This window comes from Clupea harengus, chromosome 13 (assembly GCF_900700415.2).
Source record: "Clupea harengus chromosome 13, Ch_v2.0.2, whole genome shotgun sequence".
In the NCBI taxonomy this organism is placed as follows: domain Eukaryota; kingdom Metazoa; phylum Chordata; class Actinopteri; order Clupeiformes; family Clupeidae; genus Clupea; species Clupea harengus.
The window spans coordinates 6,302,096-6,317,095 of NC_045164.1; the positions used below are offsets into that span (position 1 = coordinate 6,302,096).

Consider the following 15,000-nt stretch of genomic DNA (forward strand, 5'->3'; position numbering starts at 1 on the left):
TCCCTCATCTCCGCTGTCTGATGGTTGGTGTGGGTTCGAGTTTAGTGCAGGAATGTGCACATAATTATATTCTTGGTTATAAAGTCACCTAGCAGGAAGCACATTAATAAACACCTGTGCTTTTCCAAGTTTATGTCCATGGATGACGGCCAAACATTAAGTCCTGCGCACTTTGCAGCCGAGACTCTTAACTTCACAACGCTATGCACCTAGCAACAAAATAACTCACCTGGTGCATATTTTCATCCAAACATCTATGTAACTAGCGTGCTATGCACACGTCACCAGACCACCACAGCAAAGCAAACACAGCAAAGCTTAATGATGATAAACCGCTGAAGGTTAACCATGTATATCATATATTAGTTGCTGTCATTTTTAGACACTTTTAGTGCAGTAACACTTTCTTTTCATTGCGCTTGGCAAACCAAGCCAAAACTGCTAAGAACAATACTTAGAAACTCTGATAGAACGGTTTAAAACCTCCCCCTTATAACGCCAGGAAGACATTTGTCTGACATTCGATTGAAAAGCATGCATTTTAGACGTAGGCTAGCCTGTTCTGGGATAAAGGTGATATCTGACTGGTCATCAAAGGATAGGTCTCGTGCACACAACTTTCACAACTTTTGAGTATCAGTTTGTATCAGTATGAGTTTCATCTGTAAATGTGGGACTAAGCACTTAGAGAATGTATTCATTGTAGTGGGATTTTATTTTCAGTTGTAAAGTAGTGGGGATGAAATTGGTGATTGCTTTGGTGATTGGTAATTCTTGATCTCTTTCTCTCGCTCTCTAGCTCGCTCTCTCTCGCTCTCTCTCTCTCACTCGCGCTCTCTCGCTCTCTCTCGCTCGCTAGCTCTCTCACTCTAGCTCTGCCTAACAGTGTTTGATTACAGCACAGTGCTTGAATGTGCTTTTTTTTACAGCTTACTACAGAACAGCTGTTCAAGCTGCCTTTGTTTTTCACGCTCTCTCTCTCTGTCACAGCAGACTCTTTACTCTTTGCTATAAAATTTCGAATTCTGCACTCATGCGTACACTTTTTATTCTCTGTATCCACTTATTCTATCCTTCCACCCACACACACACACACACACACACACACACACACACACACACACACAGCCACCCCCCCTCTCAGAAACTCTCTCCCTCCCTCCCTCCCTGTCACTCTCATACAAACACACACACACATTCTCTTTCTCTCTTCCACTCCCCTTCATATGAACTCTCTCTCTCCCTGCCTCTCACTCTCTGTCCCATCCACACTCTCCCCAGGCTCTAGTAAGAAGGGGATTAGGCCCCCAGAATGCTTTTCATGTTTAGACGGAAAGCCCGTAGCTCTGGTCTCCATGGTGATGAGTTTTTATTGGCATCGCATCTTTATTGTGATCCTCCCTTTTTTATTCTGCTTTCTACTGAGTCCGCAGCTGTAATGTGATCTGTCACACACACATACAAACACACACTCATACATACATTCATACTGCTTACATTAGCATGCACTTGTTTAATGTGTAAAAAGACTGTCTGTGTCTGGTATAGAAGAGTGTGTATGTTTGTGTCTACACTATTATTGTGAGCGTGTAATGCTTGAGTTTCTGAGTGTGTGTGTGTGTGTGTGTGTGTGTGTGTGTGCGTGTGCGTGTGACTGTTAGCTAATGAAAATGCAGGGGTTTAGAGCTGTGGGAAAGCAAAACAGCTCTGACTTGTCTGTGCTATCTGAGCCTCCTCCGGTTTCAAAACAGCACGGCGCGTTTCCCTGGCACCGCAGCCGACCAACCCACCCTACTCCAACCCCCCTCCCCCAGCCCCGCACAAAAGACACATCTGCTGATTAAACAGGGGGGTGGGGGGGGGGTTCAAGAGCTCCATCGGGGGAGGGGGAGGATGGATAGATAGAGAGGGAGGGAGAGAGAGAGATAGGCATCGAAAGTGGTAGAAAGTCAGTCATCCATGCTGGACACAGTGGCAGCAGTGGGACTGCAGAGTTGACCACAGACTACAGACTGTAGCTGAGAGAAGAGCACTTTCACCAACATTTGATCTCAGCTTACAGTATTGTTTTAAGCTTTAACATTACCAGTATAAAACTTTTGTTTACAATAGCCAGGACAGTACATTTTCATGGGGTCGAGCTAGCCCAGCACACACACACACACACACACACACACACACACACACACACACACACACACACACACACACACACACACACACACACACACACACACACACACACACACACACAAACACGCAAACACACAGGTTGGTACACCATGTCTGTGTTATCGTGAACCAGCAGGAGAAAAATTACCCTGTTGTTTTAGGCTTGTATAGTGAGCACTCTTCTGTTGTCATAGTGAGAGCGTGTTGTGATGGTAATGGTTGCCATGGTTTCTCCCTCTCACCCTAGACTCCAATCATGAAGGGGCAGCAGAGGGCATTGAGAACATGGCTGACGCCGTCACACACGCACGCTTCGTTGGGACTGACCCCGCCAGTGACGAGGTGGTGCTGATGAAGATCCTTCAGGTAACAAGCACACACACTCCCTTTATCTCTCCTCCACACATCATTGTATAGATACACACACACACACACACACACACACACACACACACACACACACACACACACACACACACACACACACACACACACACACACACACACATTCACACTGACTCACTCCCAAAGGTTGTATTTCTGATACACACCATCACAAATATGCACACACCCAGTTGCCGGTGACTGACTCGCGCACACACACACACACACACACACACACACACACACACACACACACAGGTCCAGTAGTAGTGAGTGGGTGTTCTGAAGGTTAAAGTGTGTAGCGGGCCGTGTGTGTGGCACCTGCCCAGTGTCTGAGCTGGGGCGCGTCAGGCATGTCTTTCATCTGCACGCCCCTCTCTCATCTCCCAGCCCAGGAATAGACTCTGCTCAGTTCCCACCGCAGAGACGCTACAGCCATTTGTGTGTGTGTGTGTGTGGTATTTGGATGTGTGTGTGTGTGTGTGTGTGTGTGTGTGTGTGTGTCTGTCTGTGTGTGTGTGTGTGTGTGGTATTTGGATGTGTGTGTGTGTGTGTGTGTGTGTGGAATTAGGGTTTGATCTGTGCTATTCTGTGTGTGTGTGACAGGTTCTGAGGACACTGCTGCTGACGCCTGTTGGAGCCCATCTGACCAATGAGTCTGTGTGTGAGATCATGCAGTCATGCTTCAGGATCTGCTTTGAGATGAGACTCAGCGGTGAGCACACACACACACACACACACACACACACACACATGCACGCACATAAATATATGTATATGTGGGCACACACAAACAGATTTGGATTGATGTCTGGGCACTGTTAAGGTAAAGACCTCAGTGCTCTCCCAGGGCCTTCCAATAGCACGGGCCAATAGATTGTTCACATTGGGCATGACTTGCTTGAAAGTCAAAGAGGAGGATGAACCCATAAATGTATGGGCTTTCCCTTTCCAATCATTGGCCTGAATCCTACCGAGAGCTGCTCAGACATCTGACACGAAGACCAGAGGGAGCTGGAATAGCATGGACTCATGATCTGATGATCAGATGATTAGTTCAGCTCCGAGGTCAGGGTGAGACTGAGGTCACATGAATGACCATAGGAATACGGAAAAGCCCAATGATGGCCACTTAAGACGACGGGACATTAATTGATCATCTTTTGAGATGTAATCAGGCACACATGCATCTGTGTTTTTTTTTCAGAAGCTGTGGAGAGTGGACTCTTATATAGTGCTAGATTTATTTAACAAGTCTACTGCACACATTGATATTGAAGACCGCAGACTGTCAGGCATGTGTTCACATACAGATACTAATGGCACCTCCTCCTGTTTTTTTGTTTTTCTTTTGCCCCTACCCCCTTCCGAAACACACACCTAAACAGAGCTCCTGAGGAAGTCAGCAGAACACACACTGGTGGACATGGTGCAGCTGCTCTTCTCCAGGTGAGCACAAAGTGATGGAAATGGAGTAGAAGAAAAGAGAGAGCGAGGGATTAGGAGGAGATGGATGGGGGAAGGGTGGAAGAGAGAGAGAGAGAGAGAGAGAGAGAGAGAGAGAGAGAGAGAGAGAGAGAGAGAGAGAGAGAGAGAGAGAAAGAGAGAAAGAGAGAGAGAGAGAGAGAGAGAGAGAGAGAGAGAGAGAGAAAGAGAGAGAGAGAGAGAGAGAGAGAGAGAGAGAGAGAGAGAGAGAGAGAATATTTGATGGAGTTTTGCTTTTTTTTTTAGAGAGAGCACAGGTGTAAGCTACCAGAATGGAGAGATAGGATTCAGAGACAAATGGAGAGATTGAAAGACGGACAAAGATTGAGAGATGGAGAGACTGGGAAAGAGAGAGGCGGACGTGTCCTTATTGTCCAGGCTGTTTTAATCAGCGGGTTGTAACGTGAGCAGCCGTAGGTTAAATCTGCTCTACAGGGTTGAGTTACTCTCACCATTAGACACCCGCAATTAGCAGATTACTCCCCACTCCATGCCCACAAGCCACCTGGACTGGGCCATGACCACAGGGCGGGGATTATGGGTCAGGCTAGCCAATCCCAGACCCTACTGTTGCCAGTGGGACCAATGAGAGAATAAAAAGAATGTGCTGAGTTGAGTTTATTGCAAAGCACCAGTTAACACAGCGTTTCCCCCCCAAAGCCACCTCATAGCCGCATGGAGGGTTAGAACTCCTAAATGCATTTCCTTTAATAGGACTGACACGGTTCATTTAGGTATTGACCAACAGTAACAATTAACAACAAAATTATATATTTTGTGTTCCCTACTCAGTATAGCTGAGATATGGAGTAATGACTATTATTATTATTAAGATTGCTCTGCCTACTGTGTGTGTGTGTGTCAGAGTGTGCTTTCCTGGTCTACATGGGTGTGTATTCTCTTGTTGGGTTGAGTGTGATATTAAAACCTTAATAACCAGATTTTCCATTTCTACCTCTGTGAGGTTGAGAGAGTGAGAAAGAAGCATACACACACCCCCACACTCCTGTGGGCCTGTGGTCTGTGGCCCAGGACCCTACTCTTCAAATATCCCTCGAAATAAAGATGTGAAAGAGCCAGGCTCGTTGTGTGTGTGTGTGTGTGTGTGTGTGTGTGTGTGTGTGTGTGTCATTGTTTCTGTCTATGTGTGTTAAATGATGAGTTGATGGGGTGAAGTGCTCAGTAGCGCTCAAACGGCCTGCTGAGAGTATTAGCCATCTTAATCTGTTGGACTCACAGATCATCCAATAACGCAGCGCGCAAGACGCAACTCAATTACTGCCAAGTTACCAGGACCTCCTGACATCTCTCTCAGTGTGAGTGTGTGTGTGTGTGGAACCTCATCCGTCACAAAGCCCAAGTGTCCACACTCCTCCCCATGCGAGCCTCCTAGTTTGTATGAACATCAAGTCACATCATCTTTCCCCCCTTCCGCTCCTTCCCACAAACTGGGATCAGGGGTCAAAGTTCAGGGGTCACCGGCCTCCAGCAACAGAGATATCAGCCCTCTGACATGGCTTAGTCCCACGCACCTCCGCTGTGTAGACTCCCCAAATTAATTTTCTCCAGCTTTGTTTGTTTGTTTGGCTGTGTGGTGGATTTTGTTTACCGGCAGCTGTTTCACCCCGCTCTGTAAAGCCGCTAGGCTGCTGTGATTGTTCGGACAAAACGCAGCCACACAAACACCCCGAAATTAAACGCCACAAAACCCCACACAGAGGAGAAAGGTCTTAGCGGTGATTTTAAGTCGGCAAGCAAAGTGTAACACCTGCAATCACACTCTCTCTCACACACACACACACACTCACACACGCAGTCATTCCCTCGCTCACTCACACACACACATCAATATTCGATGAGTTAAGATTTGGTTTGCACATTTCTAAGGAGACTCTAAGCAGGGCCAGACAGGGGTAAGAGTTGTGCTCCCCAGCACACAATGAGCAGCGGCACTCTCCTCGCAGGGTACAGCAGGGTCTCCAGTGAATTGTTTTGCTGTGTCAGGTGTAAATTAAGGCTGTAGCACCATAGCCACCCTCAAGGCTCAAAATAAGTGGTGTGTTGACTCTAAACGTTAGAATCACAGAACGTTTTAAAGTCGCAACCACCACTTAATGGAAAACTAGCATCTAACTAGACACTAGAAATTTCAGGACCTGATTTTTTTTTATTTATCTTGCATTAACCCCTTTGAATGAGTATGTCGTTGATGTCATGGTTTTCTCCCTACCCTCAGATTACCCCAGTTTAAAGAAGAGGCCAAAAGCTTTGTAGGGGCCAACATGAAGAAGGTAAGAAAACATGACCAGAACAAAGCTCCAGTTGGACATTTCCAGTCATCTTCCTGTGTTATTTTCTTTCTGTTCTGTCCATCCTTCTCTTCTTCCTGCCCCCCCCCCCCCTTACCACCGCCTGTCATCATCTTCATCAGCTGTCCCGTCAGTCATCCTCATGCTCTGCTCCGATTGGTTAAATAGGCTGTTCATCATCAGTCGCTGTGCTTTGAGTTTTTGTCGAGTTCAGTCTTCTAGTGCAGCAGACGGCTTCACCCTAAGGCAGGGCTGTGTTCGAAACATATTTGCTGACTTCTCCACTGAGGCCGGACAGACACTGCATGAATTTGTCCCGATTGTAGCCCCGATTCAGTCGGCCCAGTCAGATCGGTTTGTTGTTTATCGAGAAGATGTTCAGTGTCTGTCCGGCCTTCGGTAGAAACTGACTCTGGAACAGGCCTGGCCCAGACTCTTTACAGATCTGAGGTGCGTTTTAAAATGGTCATTTGCCAACGTTTTAAATAATAGTTTTTAGTTTGTTTTGAGTTCACTGCGAATGTTTGCGAACACACACAAGCGTTCTGAGAAGAATTATCCCCCCCCCCCCTTGAGACCCCTCTCTCACTCAGTTTCCTCTGTCCCCCCCCCCCCCCCCCCCCCACAATCCTTTCAGATCCCAGGCTGTATCCTGGAGCCTCACGATGTGATTGGTGCAGAGCAGCGTAAGACCACCAATCAGACAGGCCTAGAGAGGGTACTGCTCATTTGCACTGGGCTCTGGGTCCTGGTCACTGGTCACTCTGTGTGACCAGTCCACTGCTAATGCATTGAAATGCTGAGAGTAGCATGCCTAGCTGGGCGCTGGGGGTGGATGCATGCCGCTGTTTGAATGTGAATCTGTGCTCGGTTTTTCTTCAAGAGGCCGCAACATTTCTAACCTTCTCACAACCTCCATAGTTCACATTATTGGAAAAGTGGTGGAACTTAAAGGATGCTTTTGTTTCTTTTATCCCAGGAAGATTATGTCTTAGATTGCAGCTGACTGTGGCACAGATGTGACCCTGATATAGCCCTAGTACGTTCCTAGTTCAACCCTGGTCTGGCCCTAATCTAGCCCTGGCCTAATGCTAGTCTGATTCTAGTCTGTTCATAGTCTGGCCCTGGCCTAATGCTAGTCTGGTCCTAGTCTGATCATAGTCTGTCTCAGATTTGTCTGATCTGGGTCCAGTCCATTCCAGTGTGGGCTGCTTGGTGGGATGTGTGAGTTTGCACCCTCTGAAATGGAGGCTTGAGCGTCTTCATGTCTAACACACATTCTCCTCATTTCCCATTGTCATCTTTGAATGTCTCTCTGGTTGTTGCGTAATCAACATATTGCTAACTGAAGATGCATGGTTCAACTGATGTGGAGTGGACTTGCATGTCCATTTAAAGTGTGGTCCATCGGACCAATGCCACCATACAAGTCCACCCTTCCCTCTGGTGTGTGGTGTGTATGCAAACTAATTTTCAGATATGGATGCTTGTGTTCTTGGAAGTGTCTTTGGTCAATACACAAGACCATTTTGACAGTGTCGTTGACAACAGCACAAGGGGAGTCCTAAAGCGATATTTTGTTATATATTTATATAGACTGACTATAGGCTTAGGTATGCGAAGAAAAAAAGTGTCAACTATCGCAGCATTAATAAATGTATGAAGGATAGTGGACAAAGGCTTAGGATGTATTCCAATGATGTTGGCATAAAAGATCAGTAACCACAGCTTTGTGTTGACCGAATAAAAGTGGAGCGTTTTTTTTAATGTGTGTGTTTCACTGTAGTGGGTCTGCTGCGTGTCTGTTCTCCTCATCTTTTCTGTGATTTGAGTCTCATCATTTAAAGATTATATTAGCAGGTGGGGAGCACTCCACCAGATGTGTGTGTGTGTGTGTGTGTGTGTGTGCGTGCGTACGTGTTTGTGTGTGTGTGTGTGTGTATGTACATGTGTGTGTGTGTGTGTGTGTGTGTGTGTGTCTCTCTAAGGGAGCTGCATGATGCTATGGACATGTGCAGCACTGTATTTGTTGTGGTCGCAGCACGGTGTGCTTGTCTGCTGTGCATGGTGTTTTATTGCATGATTGGATGGTGTAAGTGTGTGTGTATGCCCTGTGGTTATGCTTGAAGCGGTGGGTGTGTGTGTGTGTGTGTGTGTGAGAGTGTGTAACAAGTATCCCTTCACTAATCCTACCGCCTGCCCCTTCTTTCCTGAGGCTTACAATATCTTATGGAAAAACAAACGAGTACAGGTAAGGAGACATTGCTGAAGTCAAAGACCAGAGCTTCTCTTTTTCTACTCTCTCTCTCTTTCCCTCCCACCCTCTCTCGCCCTCTCTCTCTCCCTTTTCTCTCTCCCTCTCCCTCCCTCTTTCTCTCTCTCGCTCTCTCTCTCTCTGTCTCCCTCCCTCTCTCCCTCTCTCTAGCTCTCTCTCTCGCCCTCTCTCTCCCTCCCCTGTCTGTCTCTCTCTCTTCCTTACTTAGGCTGCTGATACACACACACACACATACACACACACTGCTTCTCAGATTTTTTTAAACATTTTTAAACAGACTGCTGTTGCATGAGAAACGAAATGGAAGGTAGTGGAATTTGTGGGTGTAGACGGTGGGAAAAACAAATGTGGTTAATCCATATGATGGTGATATAATCAGCTCACTTCAGTCGGTTGAATTCCAGTATGTCAAGTGTCTACACAGTGTAAACTAGTTGAGAGCAACCCTGAGTGTAGAGATCAAACTAGTGCTCCTAGGTCACACGAAGAAACCTCTGTTTGTTTAGAATGGCGCTGCCTTGTGCAGCATATGGAAGCTCTGTAAGGACGTGCTGTGTGTCTTAGATCTTTGTGTCACAGTTTACAGTGAGTAAGTAGGTGGGTGTAGTAGGTGAGTAGACATTTCTTATGCCTGGGTGCACCACTAGCAACCACACATCTCACTCCACACTTGCAATGCTAATCAATTATAGAAAGACTGATTGATTGATTGATTGATTGATTGTGTGCGTGCGCGTATATACGTGTGTGCGCGTATATACGTGCGTGTGCGTATGTGTGCGCGTGTATGTGTGTGTGCGTGCGCGTGTGTGTGTGCGTGCGCGTGTGTGTGTGCGTGCGCGTATGTGTTTGCGCGCGTGTGTGTGTTTGCGCGCGCGCGTGTGTGTGTTTGCGCGCGTGTGTGTGTTTGCGTGTATGTGTGTGCCTGCACGTATGTGTTTGCGTGCGCGTTTTTCCGTATGTGTGTGTGTGCGAATGTTTGTGTGTGTGTGTGTGCGTGCGCGCGCACGCGTGTGTATGCTGCTAAGCTTTGTGTTCTATTGCTCTTCACCTGTCTGTCGTAACCATTCACCTGGTGCCTTCAGTTCCGTCCCATGTTCTGGGATTGGCAGATGATGCGAACCCAGTGTGGTGTCACTATGTAGGGCGTGAGGTTGCGCATGTGGAGTGCAATGGAAGAATGGAATCGAAAGCGTATTTTAATGACTGTTAATTGTGTCTTGTTTGTATTTGTGTGTGCGTGCGCTGCAGTTGAAGATGCGTGCAGGTGGGATGAGTGAGTCGTCTAAATGGAAGAAGCAGAAGCGTTCCCCCCACCCCCCTCGTCACATGGTCCGCAGCTCGTCAGGACCAGTTGACGCCCAGTCAGTTTCCTCCTACCAATCAGGTAAGACCTTAGAGCTGTCTCCCTTAGCAACAACCAATCAGGTAAAACCATAGTCCTAAGTTAGCTCTTATAATGGAGGTTATAACCCCTCAGAGCTAACCTTGCAATTAGATCTTATAACAGAGGTTATAACTTTATAACTAGTTTGACCAGAATTACACCTACACCACCTTCTAATGTCACATTTTTTGACAGGTTTAGACCAGCATCTGTCGGGTCTGACGGTGTCAGACAGCATGCCCTCGTCCATCTCCAGCCCCACCACAGACAGCGGTCTGGACTCGGGCTCCAAGACCACATCCAGAGAGGACCTCTCAGATCTGGACCAGGCAACCACACCCCTCAGCCCCTCTGCCTCAGAGTCCAGTGCACTCGAGGTGTGTGTGTGTGTGTGTGTGTGTGTGTGTGTGTAGTGTGAAATGGACTTACTATACTATGGTTTGAGAGTTGTTGTGTAGTCTCTGAAATGTACCAGAGCCAGATCAGGTTTATGGTGTGTATGTGCAGGACTCTGATTGTTTGTCTGTGTGTTGTAGTGTGCTGTGGAACGGGCCCAGTCAGCCTCAGTAGAGTCCATCCCTGAGGTTCTGGAGGACCGGGACTCCGTGGCTGATCAGTCGGACTCCGCCTCGGTCCACGACATGGACTATGTGAACCCGCGAGGGGTCCGCTTCACCCAGTCCACTCAGAGAGAGGGTGAGGCCTGAGGGGAGGAGGGCGAAAAGGAACACACACAGTTAGAATATTCAGCCATGAATCCTAACCATGATGCCACAATTAAATGCATTGAAAAGGGGACCCTGTTAATTGAATGCACTGTGCCCTTATGGATTAAAGAGTGTATTAAGTGTGTGTGTGTGTGTGTGTGTAGGTGCAGCGTTGATTCCCTACGGGCTGCCCTGTCTGAGGGAGCTCTTCCGCTTCCTGATCTCTCTGACAAATCCGCACGACCGACACAACTCGGACGTCATGATGCACATGGGCTTGCAGCTGATCACAGTGGCTCTGGAGGCCGCACAGCTCGCCCCCTACCAGTCACTGCTCGTCCTGGTCAAAGATGAGCTCTGCAGACATCTATTCCAGGTACACACACACACACACACACACACACACACACACACACACACACACACACACACACACACACACACACACACACACACAAACACACACACAAACGTACGTACGTACGTACGTACACCGCCCCCTACTAGACACTACCTTTACTCGAAAAAGATGAGCTCTGCAAGCACCTACAACTTAGAGACATGCACACCCATGTACATAAACACACACACACACACACACACACACACACACACACCCACACCCAACAGACGCAGTATTCACTGGTCAAAGGCAAGTTTTGTTGCCCCACAACCACAACAATCCCTAATCCTGGAAATGTTTTAAAGTAAAAGTTTCTTTTCTTTTCTTTTTTTTCACCTCTTCTCCCTCTCTCCATCTTCCTCTTTCGTCCTCCTCCTCTCCCCCTCTCTCCCTCCTGCAGTTGCTCAGTGTGGACCGTATCAACCTGTATGCTGCCTCCATCCGTGTGTGTTTCCTGCTCCTCGAGAGCATGAGGGGACACCTGAAGTTCCAGCTCGAGGTACACACCACCTATCAACACACACACACACACACACACACACACACACAATCTTTACTATTCCAAAGAGCCCAGATCAGGTTGCATTCATTGTGCAGACATGCATTAAACAAAAGGTAGTCAAACCTTCTAGGTTTTAGCAGCGCCATATTAACCTCACCTTGCTCACCACATACGTAAACAAACACACACACACACACACACACACACACATACACACAAACTCACATTGCCATTATGGGTAAACAACAGATAATTGCAAATGGATAGTTAATGTGTGTGCAGCCTGAATAAACTTATTTTGTAATGTCTCTCATTGTCTCCCTGGCCTCCCTCAGACACAGCTGAATGAACTGATTGAGCTGTTGATTTCTATTGTACTGTCTCGTCATCGTTTCCATGTTTGTCCTGAAGATGTACCTGAAGAAGCTGATGGACATCATAACGTCGGAGAACCCGAAGCTGCCCTACGAGATGAAGGAGATGGCCCTGGAGGCTGTGGTGCAGCTCTGGAGGATACCCAGCTTCGTCACGGAGCTTTATATCAACTATGACTGCGACTTCTACTGCTCCAACATGTTTGAAGATCTCACCAAGCTTCTCTCCAAGGTGTGTGTGTGTGTGTGTGTGTGTGTGTGTGTGTTCTCGGTACGGTAGGGATTTGCGCGTGTATCTGTGTGACCTCACCAAGCTGGTCTCGGAGATAAGGATGTGTTAGTGCATGTGTGGATGCGTGTGTGTTTTTGTGTGGGTGCCTGTGCGTATCTGTCTGTCAGTAATGTGTCTGAGTATTTGTGCGTGTGTCTATTGATGTGCATGTGTGTATGTGAATGCACACGCTTGAAACTCTATCTGTGCAGTGTATGACAGCCCTGCTGCTCCAACCGGTTCAAGGACCTTGTTAAGTGGTTCTCGTGTGTGTGTGTGTGTGTGTGTGACTGAGAGAGAGACACACACACACACACACACACACACACACACACACACAGAGAGACGTTTACTGCTAAATTGGTATTGAGTGTTAATTAGCGCTTAATTAAAAGTCAGTATGCTGTGAATGGTTGTGTTGCAGAATGCCTTCCCAGTGTCTGGCCAACTCTACACCACACACCTTCTGTCTCTGGAGGCGCTGCTTACCGTGATTGACAGCACCGAGGCCCACTGCCAAGCGAAGGTGCTTAACAGCGCTTCCCAGCAGGACCAATCGGAGACGATCACGGCTGAGGGGGAGGGATCAGTCAGTGCGAGCACTGACACCATGACAGGTAACATCCTCCCTGATCTTCATTAGTGATTAGTGACGACACCAACTCATCATTCATAAAAAAAAGAAATGATCTACATGGTCTTGGACTGCTAGACCGGTCCCAGAGTCCATACTGAATCTTTTGGTTGAACAGTTATTTAGTATTGTGTTAACAACCTGTGTGGTTTTGTCTACTATGAAGTGGACGATACTCCGACAGGCTGCACCAATGGCCACACAGCAGAGTCTGAAACCACGCCCATTTGCCCACCCACTAGTGGCTACCTGATGGCAGAAAAAATGAGACTGGGCCGACAAGACCAGGAGGAGACGGATCCCGGTAACGCATACATAAACACACACACACACACACACACACACTCTCTCATTAACACGCACACTCAGAAAATAGAGGATACACAGTTCAGACAAGGAGGAGATGCATACCGGTAACACATACAGGCACACACACACATGCAGAAACATATAGATACATACAAACTCCTTCCCTGATGTTCTCATTCACTCACACTCAGAAGGTAGGGGATACACCACTAGTCCACTGTTTTATCTGACAGCCTTTCAAACCTCTTGTCCTCAGCTGAGAAGAAATCCCCCAAGAAGCCACAGAGGTTCTCTAGCTATCTGCCAGACTCCCAGGAACTCAACGACATCAAGAACAAGAAGAAGGTACACACGCATGCAACATACACACACGCACATACCCAGACAGAACTGCAGTGGAAATAATAATAATAATAATGAGCTAAAATTGTATTCTGTGTTGAACTACACTTAAACCGGTTGTCTGTGTGTGTCTGTGTGTGTGTCTGTTTTTGTATTTCTTTCTGGTGTGTGTGTGCGCGCGCGCGCGTGGTTGGGTGTGTGTCTGTTTGTATACCCTTCTGTCGTGTCTGTGACTGTGTTTTGTATATCTTTCTGTGTCTTTGTTTGTATATCTTTTTGTCGCGCGTGTCTGTCTGTCTGTCTGTCTGTCTGTCTGTCTGTCTGTCTGTCTGTCTGTCTGTCTGTCTGTCTGTCTGTCTGTCTGTGTGTCTGTGTGTGTGTGTGTGTGTGTGTGTGTGTGTGTGTTTGTATATCTTTCTGTCGTGTGTGTGTGCAGCTCCTGATCACAGGTACAGAGCTTTTTAACCAGAAGCATAAGAAGGGCATCCAGTTCCTGCAGGAGAAGGGTCTGTTGAGCAGCCCTATGGACAACACCGAGGTGGCCCAGTGGCTCCGGGAGAACCCCCGCCTCGACAAGAAGATGATCGGAGAAATCGTCAGCGACCGCATGCACATGGAGCTGCTCGACAGCTTTGTCAAGTGAGAGGGGCCAACTTTCATATACACACACACACACACACACACACACACACACAAACAGATCCAGTAGACACACAAGTTTGAGTAGAGCATTTATGTAGTGTTGCCTGGGCTTCTTATGTGGCAATCTGTTTGTGAAATACTGTATACAAAAAATATTCCAAATATTGAATGACTAACTTTCTTCTCTTTCTCCCTCTACCTCTCCCCCCCCCCCTTCTGCCTCTTTTATTCGCTGCCTCTTCTCTCTGTCTGCAGTACGTTTCAGTTCCAGGGCTCGCGTATAGACGAGGCCTTGCGTTTGTATCTGGAGGCCTTCCGGCTCCCTGGAGAAGCTCCAGTCATTCATCGCCTCCTAGAAACCTTCACTGTCAACTGGCATGTGAGTCAGGACGCACACGCACACACACACACACACAGGCTCACCAAATGACATGTCATGCACTTGAATGTTTTTTTTACCTGCACAGAGTGGAAAAATAAAGTCACACGAAGACACAGTGGCACATATGGCCACTACTGAAAAGTGAAGTGGAAAAACATACACATACACACACACACGCTCCTTCCATTACAACACAGTCAGTCAATCCTAGACACCAGCTGCTCCTATCATCAGGTAATTAGCACAGGGGAAGTGTGTGCTTGTGTGTGTGTCTGTGTTTGTGTGTGTGTGTGCCCGTCAGCCTAGGAGCAGCATTCAGTCATTACTCACCCAGGTAATCAGTAAATGTGTATGTGTGTAAGTGACATAAGCAAGCGACCCCGCCAGCAACCCAAGGTGACAGAAACATTGGCCGGCCTAAA

The 15,000-nt window shown here is 47.4% G+C and overlaps 1 protein-coding gene across 4 annotated transcripts in view; it reads left to right on the plus strand.

Moving 5' to 3' along the window:
- Positions 1-15,000, plus strand: part of gbf1 (golgi brefeldin A resistant guanine nucleotide exchange factor 1) — an 84,196-nt gene that overhangs the window by 53,385 nt on the left and 15,811 nt on the right. For 2 of the 4 annotated variants that reach the window (XM_031579168.2, XM_031579169.2), the window contains exons 5-20: positions 2,420-2,538; positions 3,163-3,271; positions 3,945-4,005; positions 6,278-6,332; positions 8,566-8,601; positions 9,877-10,012; positions 10,208-10,389; positions 10,549-10,708; positions 10,884-11,095; positions 11,523-11,621; positions 12,036-12,230; positions 12,694-12,886; positions 13,070-13,207; positions 13,469-13,557; positions 13,991-14,193; positions 14,452-14,575. In XM_031579168.2, coding sequence (XP_031435028.1) covers positions 2,420-2,538; positions 3,163-3,271; positions 3,945-4,005; positions 6,278-6,332; positions 8,566-8,601; positions 9,877-10,012; positions 10,208-10,389; positions 10,549-10,708; positions 10,884-11,095; positions 11,523-11,621; positions 12,036-12,230; positions 12,694-12,886; positions 13,070-13,207; positions 13,469-13,557; positions 13,991-14,193; positions 14,452-14,575 — 2,111 coding nt within the window. The remainder of the gene's footprint in view (positions 1-2,419; positions 2,539-3,162; positions 3,272-3,944; positions 4,006-6,277; positions 6,333-8,565; positions 8,602-9,876; positions 10,013-10,207; positions 10,390-10,548; positions 10,709-10,883; positions 11,096-11,522; positions 11,622-12,035; positions 12,231-12,693; positions 12,887-13,069; positions 13,208-13,468; positions 13,558-13,990; positions 14,194-14,451; positions 14,576-15,000) is intronic. The other 2 variants (XM_031579170.2, XM_031579171.2) reach the window with 1 other exon arrangement.